Here is a 10,000-nt window from a genome sequence, read left to right on the forward strand (position 1 = left end):
AATATTGTGATTATCATCATTTTCATTACCAGTATCATTCTGATGATAATGAGCACCTTCATGATTATCATAAACATTAATGATATCCATATGAATATTTATTACCAAAGTCATCTTCATCATCACTATCTTCAACATTATTATTATTATTATCATTATAACTTTTATTGATTATCATCATCAATATTCTTATGATCATAATTATCATTATTATCATTGATGTCATATCTATTATTATTATTACTTGCATTTTCATTATTGTAATCATTATCATCCTTATCATTGCAATTATTTTATTATTATCACTATCACAATCATTATCATTATTATTACCATTATCATAATTATTAACATTATTTTTATCATGATGATGGTGATAACTATTACCATCATTATTATCATCATCATTATTATCATGAATATTATCATTATCATTGTTATTATTATCATTATTATCATTATCATCATCATTCCATTCTATTGTTGCTATTATCATTATCATTAATCATATATCATTATTATCATCTTTATCAAAATCACTATCAAAATAATCATTCTTATCATTGTTATCATATATCATTATCATTATTATAATCATAGTCACTACCATTATCATCCTTATTATCATAACCATAATCACTATCATTATCATTATCATCTTTTGTCATTACCATTATCATCAATATTGTTATCATTATAATCATTATCATTATCATTGTCATTATCCTTATTATTATTATTACCATTATAGTTTCTTTTACCATAATAATGACTACTGTCATCATTATCGGTGATATTATCACAATCATTATCAATAGTAATAGTTACATTACTATCGTTACCACGAGCATAATTTATATCATTGTATTATTCTCGTTATTTCAATTATCATCAGCATCATTACCACTACGATTATCATTGCCATTGCTGTTATCCTTACCATTGTTAGTGACATCTTTATATTCTTGCTTTAGCCTGATTTACTTTTACCATATCATCATAACATATATAGCCAGATATAAGGTCTGAATTTGAACATTTGAAACTATTTTTCTTGAATGAAATGTAGGATTAATGTGTGTCGTCACCATCACCATTATTATCATCATCATTATCATTATCACTGTTATTATTATAATCATTATTATTATCATCATTATTGTTATCACTGTTATCATTATCACCATTATCATTATCATTACTATTATCATTACCATTACTAATAACAATGATATTATTATCATTATTATGACTATTACTACTACTGCTGCTACTACTACTAAGAATAATAATGATAACAATAATGATAAAGATATTGTTATCAGTAATACTATTAATATCATTACTATCCGTAGTATTATCATTACTACTTGCATTACCATGTTCATAATTGCTGTGGATATCATAATTTTGTTATGATTATCACTATAATTATTTTCATCAACATTATTATGTCATTTCTATTATTTTTTCGTAATTCTTTCACTATTATAATTATTGTCATGATCGTCACTTTTTTCTTATCATCATCATTATCTTATCAGCATTCTTACTATCATTATTATTGCTATCTTTATTATGATCGCTATTATCATTATCACTTTTATTAGTACTATCAATATTACCATGATCAACATAATTATTATTACTATTATCAACATCCTCATTCTCATTTCTATTATTATCATCATCCATATCAATATAATTATTATCATACGATTATCACCGCTATCATCATCGGTATCATAAGCACCATCACCTGCTCCACCACAACCGTTATCGTTGTCATCTTATCCGAGGGGGAGAGAAAGGCTTATGGAAGAGCACACTGAGTAATGGCTCTGTACGATAACAGCTTTTTTTCTGCGTGGCTTCACAACAGTCGGTTGAGGAGCCGAGTCCGGTGACAGGTTGTCAGGGCAAAGAGAAGGCCAGGACAAGGTCGAGCCGCAGCCACGAGGTATATAAGCCTGGCCGTCTCTGCTGCTCCTCACTCTTGACATCCTCAAGGAAACATGAAGACCATTGCTCTCGGTAAGATGGGGATGGCCTCTCTTTCTTTTTTTCAGCTTTGTTTATAATCCTGAATTGCCTTGGTCTGCTTATTCTTTTTCGGTAAAGATGTACGTTGTGATTGTTGCAGATGATTATTTTTGTTTGATCTGTTCTCGCTTTTACCTTTTTTTCTCAGTCGCTTTGCTGTTGGGCGCAGCCGCTGCCGTGCCCGGCCTCCGCCAGCGTCGAGACTCCAACTCGCTCTTCTTCGAACTTCCCGCCGACGCAGATTTGATTCTTGGCGGAATCAACACGGGATTCGAATGCGGCGACCTGCCCTACGGATACTACGCCGACCAGGCTAACAGCTGCGCCGTCTTCCACGTGTGTCTGCCCTACATCGACAACGACCTCTACATCACCCGCCACTTCTCCTTCCTGTGCGGCGAAGGCACCATGTTCGACCAGGAGCGCCTCGTGTGCGACTTCCCCGAGAACTCCCTTCCCTGCTCCGAGGCCGCCAACTTCAGGAGGTCCAACGAGTACTTCGGCCGCGAGAATGTTAACTTCCTCGAAAAGTAGATTTTCTCATGTTCTTGAGATTCTTCCCCTATTGAGTACAAAATGTTAGGTATAAACCTTTGACATATCATCTTTATACTATGAAAACATATGCGTTAATAAAACAGATACAAGTAAGGCTTCTCTTTTCAATATCTATAACCTGACGAAGAAAAATAAGAAATGAAGACGAGGCCCCTCTTAATCTTATTTTTAAAAAGTACATAAATGTTGTGCAGTGCATGTCAACCCCAACAACTGAATAGCTGTTGCTTTCTCGTTATCATTTCTAATTCTTTAAAATTCCTTGTACAAATGTCAAAGTCCTTGTATCAGTTACAACGTAAACAAATGCTCAGTGATTTAGGATTTTCACCCATGATATTACGCAGTCACTAAAGTCAGTGGTTCCCAGCTGGTGTTACCCAGATCTCTGGGAGATCTGGGTCTCTGAACTAAATTCAGCATTTTAAAGGGGAACAGCTTAAGAAAATGATAACCCACAATTCTGCGGCTGAAGATAACCTTTCGCGATTTTTTTTCTTCTAAGATTTATAATTCATTCAGTTACGCATATGAATCCTTCATTAGGTAAATTAGTAAATTAAGAACAGGTTCCTACTATAGTCAAGAATTTTAAATACTTTGGGTGAATTGAAAATGCGAGCTTTGTACAGCGTCTGGGAACCACTCCTGTATAAATATATAGTATAAAAAAGCGGAACTTTACACCATAATATACATTCTGTGGTGATTCCCAAGTTGTATGGAGAAACTTATTGTTTTGCTCACGCTATATGTCGTAATTCACTAATACAATTTTTTTTACTAATGTTGATAATTTTCATTATATTCAGAAAAAAAAAGAATTTGACAGGACAAATATGGCTTGGGAAAGTTCGCGAAAACAAACACATTTGTTACGTAAAACAAAGAACACAATACAAGCGAGAACAAATACAAATTAAACATAATATAAATGAACAAATCAAAGTTGAAATCAAACAAAACTGAACATAAAAGAGCGATACTAAAACTGAATAATCTAAGTAACGTAAAACAAAACCTCCATCTTTGAATTACAACCACCTCATGGCCCAAAACATCACTCTACTTCATATCAACGGAGGAAAAAGGTGGGCCTTGCAGTTCACTCCAGAGGCGAAGGCACTAACAAAGCACCTGATAGTATTTCACTGGCGACACCGCGGATGTAAACAAAGACAAACGGCGAAGGCGATTCCTAAACCATTGCTTCTCATTGATGTTAATAATGAATCATTAAGTCTTAAACACTGGACCATTTACAGTGAAAACATGAATGAAATAAATAAAATCACACAGTAATACACACGAACACAGAAGGACAAAAAACATAACTGTATTTATGACAATGAATTGATAGAAAACTTTGCATTAAATAAAACATAAATATATGTAAGTTAGTATATTCATAATAAGAAAACTAGGAAATACGAAAAATAAAAAGGCAATAATGAAGCCAAACAAGGATGAAACCACGTGGTCGCCCTGGCTTCGCGCTCTTTGCGAGGGAAGGCACGCGAAGCTAGGGGGCACTACTACCTTCTACGGGTAACTCTAGTAAAATGCGTCACTGCAACCGTTTTTCCCACATGATACACCAACCATATTTCATATAAATGGTCGAAGGATGACGTATTCCCGATCACAGACAATGGATAATATATCCTAGTAAAATATTCTTCCATCGATAAAATTATTGTAATACTAGGTGATGACTGTCACACATCCTTAAGGCCGCTTTGACTTCTCATTCCTGAACAGGCGCGATGCCACGGGGGTGTGGGGGGTGCGACACCCCCAAAGGTCACAAATCGTCATTTCACTCAGCAGAATGGAAAAAAATACAGTTTACTCAGCAAACTTGGTGGTCGGCATGATTTAAGAAATCAATGATCATGGTTTGTAACTCTCGAAGTTTTCATTTTCATTTCAAGTTGGTCCTTTTCGAAACGAAGACAGTAAAAAGTATGAAGTGTGGATTTATTTTCAAAAATGTTTCTCGGTAACCTTGCTCCCGACACCCCTCAAAAAAGTTTTCTAGCGCCGCCCCTGTTCCTGAAACGTTTTAATTTTTGACCGATTTATTTGAAATTTGATACAGATTGCTAATTCCTTACTTTACATAATGGCATATGCACAAAAGCAAATAAATACATAGACTCATTTCTCTACCACATATGTGGTGTCTGTGATACTTGTTCGTATGTTTTGTTATTTGTAATTCATGATTGGAATCATTGTTATTCACATAATTGTTGAATCTTTGTCAGTGTAATATCATTATGACATTTATTATGATTTGTATGCCGTTTTTTCAACAGATTGTTATTCCCAACATCATTAGTATCATCATTATCATGATCATATTTACTGTTATGGTCCCTCACATTATTTGACCTGTAATAGGGTCTAAGTAGATTCAGTTATAAGTGTAAGTAACAGAGGTCAATGAAGTTTTCTTTGTTGATATATCGCAATTAAATTGCTATATAGCTGATTGTTTCGTACAATCCTCAACCCAGGTGCTACATCATGTAAATCTTAGTTACCACTTTCCAAAGAGGGCTAATGCAGCTTTTAATAGATTTGGGCGTCGCCGTATCGGGACATGGTAGCTTCTTCAAGTGATTATAGTGACGGCGTTTAGAGACATTCTTTGACGAAAGAAATAGTTACCCCAGAACATTACAATAAGGTTAGTCAGTAAAAGCAGTGCAAAACGATTTCGTCAGCTTTTATGTTTTACTCAAGGAAATTGACAGGACGACCGAAGTACTCGTTGGCTCGCCTGTAGTTTGTGGCCTCGTTGCAGGAGATTGAGTTCTCGGGGAAGTCGCACACGAGGCGCTCCTGGTCGAAAACGGTGCCCTCGCCACACAGGAAGGTGAATTGGCGGGTTACATAAATATCGTTCTCGATGTAAGGCAGACACACATGGTACAGGGCGCAGTTGTTGGCCTGGTCGGCGTAGTAGCCGAAGGGAAGCTCCCCGCAGTCGAATCCGGTGTTGATGCCCCCGAGGACCAGGGCGGCGTCGGCGGGGAGTTCGAAGAAGAGAGGACTGGAGTCCCGGCGCTGGCGCTCGCCTGGGTCGGCGGCGGCCACGCTCACCAGAGCAAGGACTGCAAAATTATATATTATGTCATTCATAGTTTACCATTCTAAGATGATCACTCCAATGACGGACAAAGTAAAATGAAATGTAATGTAATGAAAACTAAAAATTGCAGTTGCTGAGTAATTTATTTACGTTAATACCATCAATACCAATGCCGTATTATTATTTTTATCATTATCATTATAGTTGTTGTTTTGTTGTTTTATTAATTGATTAATTCCATATTTTCCCCAAACGTAAATTATGGGTGATATAGATATTTATTATTACAAATCAGACTAATACGAACACATTATTTGCACATAATTAACACGCTAAACATTCGATATTCAGAATGAACTGTTGCAGTGTATTCTATAATAATTATTTTATTATTTTCTTTATATATTTTTAAGCCTTAATTATACTGACCAAGGATATCCCCGTCAGCACGCGGTGAATACATTAGTACCATAAATAAATCTTATTCTTGGCATCACCATTGAACCACCAAGAGTACACGAATGTTTAAGGATTGCAGTAAATCGAGATGCAACTCACCGAGGGCAAGAGTCTTCATCGTCGTCTGCAGGAGGGAAAGAGACCTTTGTGATGCTTGCAAGTAAGTTTTGGCCTTATATATCAAGCCGTTGCGGCGTCGACCTTGCATATACTTTTCCAGTTTTGTGACAGCTGCCCATGCCCCTCCCCCCCCCCCCCCCTGCCATTTTCTCACCGCGCATTTTTGGGTATTTCTTTTTTCTCGCTTCTGTATAGTCACCTCTGTTCTCTTTTTTACATCTACGAATAGGATTTCAAAAAAACAAACAAGTTAGAACGAAGACAAAAGTTGCGGTCTTAAGCACCCTGGCAGCATTGCCTCTTCCGACATGAGTGGGGCGGCCCGTCGCGTTATAACGGGGCTGGGAAAGGAATTGTTGCAGCGTGTACTTAGCAACCTGTTTCATGGGCTCAGGTAACAGCGAGGATCCGATGGGCAGGTGGGAGACCAGCAGCAGACACTGGGGACTGCCATTCCCTTACCGAGCAAAGAACCGAATTTTACTTCTGACGGCTTTAGTGGGTTGGCATTCTATGAGGGCTCTCTCTTGCCTTTTTTGTTCTTGACTAAAGGCAATTGATTATTCTTTTCTCTTTTACTGTTTAAATGTCATATTTCCTTTCATGTGACGGAGCATCACTTTCGTAATTATACGATATTTACTGCTTATTGTATTTCTATTTTGTTTGTTAAATAGTGGTCATCAAAATCATGCAAAGCTGAAATCTATCAGGATTTCGAAACTGATTTACCTTTAATAAACCTATTTTTGGTATAACGGTGTTTCCTACCATCCATGTTTCCCTCGATTATTTTATTTATTTAATTATCTATTTATTTATTGTACATTTGTAATGAATGAGATATCCGAAAGTTATTTAGATATAGTTTAAAATTATCACGCTATTTTATCATCATATCAGCATTACTATCATTGTCGTTGCAATAGCGCCACGTAATAATATCAGGAAGAGTACTGATGACATTATCACTAAATGTGGTTCATCGCATTGACTTGATGGCTGAACCCTCTCAGTGTAAAACAGGTTTACTGAAGGAGTACCTTCCGAAATTCACCTTCGGTTTATATCTCTATATGCTCTGTCCGCTCAGCGCGGTAGGGCATTTCATCAAGTGGAACGGGTTGTACTTCAAGAACTCAAGATTGCTAATCCTCAGAACCATATTCTGAAAACAGAACACCCTTAGTAATAGCCAGCATCTTCGTGGTGTCGGGAGAGCACGAAATATGCGAGTAGCGAAGGGAAGATAAATTCGCCTCTGGACAGTTGAAAATATAAGAGCACAGGGTCTTGGAATCTAACTCATAAAGGAAATAAACGGGTTCGATCGAGCCCAAGACAGTGTTTCATTTTTGATTCATCAAATCTAATTTACGTCATATTTTCAGGGCGTGGCAGGTAATGGTTTCTACCATGGCTTGACGCAACGAAATGGGTAAGATTCACTGACAGAAAAAATAATGCAAAGAGAGAGGGAGAGAGATTGAAGATATGAATTTTCTCGTCACTACTTAAGGAAGATCACATTCTCGCGACCAAAGTATCCATTGAACCTTCTGGTGATGGCGGCCTCCGAGCAAGGAAGGGAGATCTCGGGGAAGTCGCATTCGAGGCGCTCCTTGTCGAATAAAGTGCCTTCACCGCACAGGAAGAAGTGGCAGGTGATGCAGATATAGGTATTTGTAAGGTCTTGGCTACGAAAGGAACCTATGGTCTAGGTATGGGCATTAAAAAGAGATGGGCTACTTGTATCTGTTTTAATTAACGTTTTTTTTTTTTTTATGATGATATGTCAAAGGGTTATACCTAGCATTTTGTACTCAATAGGGGAAGAATCTCAAGAACATGAGAAAATCTACTTTTCGAGGAAGTTAACATTCTCGCGGCCGAAGTACTCGTTGGACCTCCTGAAGTTGGCGGCCTCGGAGCAGGGAAGGGAGTTCTCGGGGAAGTCGCACACGAGGCGCTCCTGGTCGAACATGGTGCCTTCGCCGCACAGGAAGGAGAAGTGGCGGGTGATGTAGAGGTCGTTGTCGATGTAGGGCAGACACACGTGGAAGACGGCGCAGCTGTTAGCCTGGTCGGCGTAGTATCCGTAGGGCAGGTCGCCGCATTCGAATCCCGTGTTGATTCCGCCAAGAATCAAATCTGCGTCGGCGGGAAGTTCGAAGAAGAGCGAGTTGGAGTCTCGACGCTGGCGGAGACCGGGCACGGCGGTAGCCACGCCCAGGAACAAGCAGACTGCAAACAGTACAAAGGAAGTGCATCATGATTGGTTTCACTTGTTATATTTTGCTTATTATTGTTATTTTATTGTCAATTGTATCGCCATTATCACCATATCAAATTAACAGCTTTTAGAAAGGCGAAGAAAATCATGCGGCGAACCCGTGACTGAGCTTAATCTCTTTAGTATTATGGAAATAGTATTCATTAATGCGACTATATCCTCCACAACAGTAACAAAGAACCATCGATCAATGTATCCTTACTAAGAGCCAGCGTCTTCATGTTGTCGGGAGAGCACGAAAGATGCTAGTGGCGAAGGGAAGATGAAGTCGCCTTTTATATCTTGTGTTGTCAGTCGAAGCCTCGTTGCACCCTTTCCTTTAGCCTCCTGACCTTGGTCCTCATAGTCTGTCCTGGCGAGGATTAGCGAGAACGGTCTCTGGGATATTTTCCTTTTACTTTCTAGACCTATGACTAGAAAGTTGAAAGCATATTCAGTAAAATATGTTTTAGGGTTATTGCTCATATTAATATTCTTGGTTTCGTCGAGATCGCCGTTAACCATGTGAGCGTTGCCTACAGCATCGTCAGTCACTTTCGAGGCTTAATTTGATTAAATATGTATATAAGAAATGTCTTCGTATCCTTTCACGTCACATTAACCACTATCTTATTTCTATTTATGTTGGTCGGCCCAATAGAATAATAATAAGAAAATACATGTTAACGTAGAAGGACGCACTTCATGATAGTTCATATCCTCTCTCCCTCTAAAATAACAAAGGAAAATTCATTGATATCTCTATCTAGTCTTAAAAGCATTTGAGGGAAGCACACGAGTCTTGCTTCGTGTTTTCCGTCGATAAAAACCTGTGAGAAGACTCCCCCGGCCCGGAGCAGGTCGGGCGAGCTCGGGTGACGCGGGAAGCGCCGCGGTCCGGCCGCCCATCGCGCGCCCTCGCAACTTGAGCCTCGACCCAATGCAGCCGTCAACTGCTCGTTTAGCTGCTCCAACAAGAACGGAAAATATGCGGTGTTTCTTAGTTTGATTACCATCTTTAAGAATTGGCTGAATCCTTTCAACTCTTCCACTGACCTACAATCTGAAGGGTCGAGACAATGAAGAGTAACACAAGAATCCAGCTCCAGATTTATTCAGCGGCAGCAGTACGTTGATGCATAGAATCGGTTACGTAGTGATCATTATGCAATAGTGTCCGTATAGCTCACAACAAAACAGAAAAGGAGCTAGCATTTTAAATATTTGAACAAGCCAGTACTGTTGATCCTGCGAATTTGTAGAATTGCTCATGGGCCATCCTTTACACATCTAACATTGCAACTGCATATTTCTCATTAGCACAGTGAGACTTTTTGTACAGACACGCTTGTCCTTACATTGCTGAGGTAGTAGAAAAAAAATATGATTCAGCGTGTGAATCATATCTACGTAAAATATATGATCCTATTAATGTTAATAAAAAATAC

The 10,000-nt window shown here is 38.2% G+C and overlaps 3 protein-coding genes across 3 annotated transcripts; 1 reads left to right on the forward strand and 2 right to left on the reverse strand.

Moving 5' to 3' along the window:
- Positions 1-1,917: 1,917 nt before the first annotated feature.
- On the forward strand, positions 1,918-2,694 carry LOC113817937 (U-scoloptoxin(01)-Cw1a-like). The gene is made up of 2 exons (XM_027370058.2): positions 1,918-2,034; positions 2,192-2,694. Exons 1-2 carry the CDS (start codon positions 2,016-2,018, stop codon positions 2,575-2,577), a joined length of 405 nt encoding a protein of 134 aa, XP_027225859.2. The 5' UTR covers positions 1,918-2,015; the 3' UTR covers positions 2,578-2,694.
- Positions 2,695-5,320: 2,626 nt separating this feature from the next.
- LOC113817933 (U-scoloptoxin(01)-Cw1a) lies at positions 5,321-6,309 on the reverse strand. The gene is made up of 2 exons (XM_027370055.2): positions 6,260-6,309; positions 5,321-5,723 (listed from the first exon to the last, which is right to left on the reverse strand). Exons 1-2 carry the CDS (start codon positions 6,276-6,278, stop codon positions 5,344-5,346), a joined length of 399 nt encoding a protein of 132 aa, XP_027225856.1. The 5' UTR covers positions 6,279-6,309; the 3' UTR covers positions 5,321-5,343.
- A 1,724-nt stretch (positions 6,310-8,033) lies between these two features.
- On the reverse strand, positions 8,034-8,813 carry LOC113817931 (U-scoloptoxin(01)-Cw1a). The gene is made up of 2 exons (XM_027370053.2): positions 8,776-8,813; positions 8,034-8,524 (listed from the first exon to the last, which is right to left on the reverse strand). Exons 1-2 carry the CDS (start codon positions 8,792-8,794, stop codon positions 8,139-8,141), a joined length of 405 nt encoding a protein of 134 aa, XP_027225854.2. The 5' UTR covers positions 8,795-8,813; the 3' UTR covers positions 8,034-8,138.
- Between the last annotated feature and the right edge of the window lie 1,187 nt (positions 8,814-10,000).

This window comes from Penaeus vannamei, chromosome 17 (genome assembly GCF_042767895.1).
Source record: "Penaeus vannamei isolate JL-2024 chromosome 17, ASM4276789v1, whole genome shotgun sequence".
Lineage (NCBI taxonomy): Eukaryota > Metazoa > Arthropoda > Malacostraca > Decapoda > Penaeidae > Penaeus > Penaeus vannamei.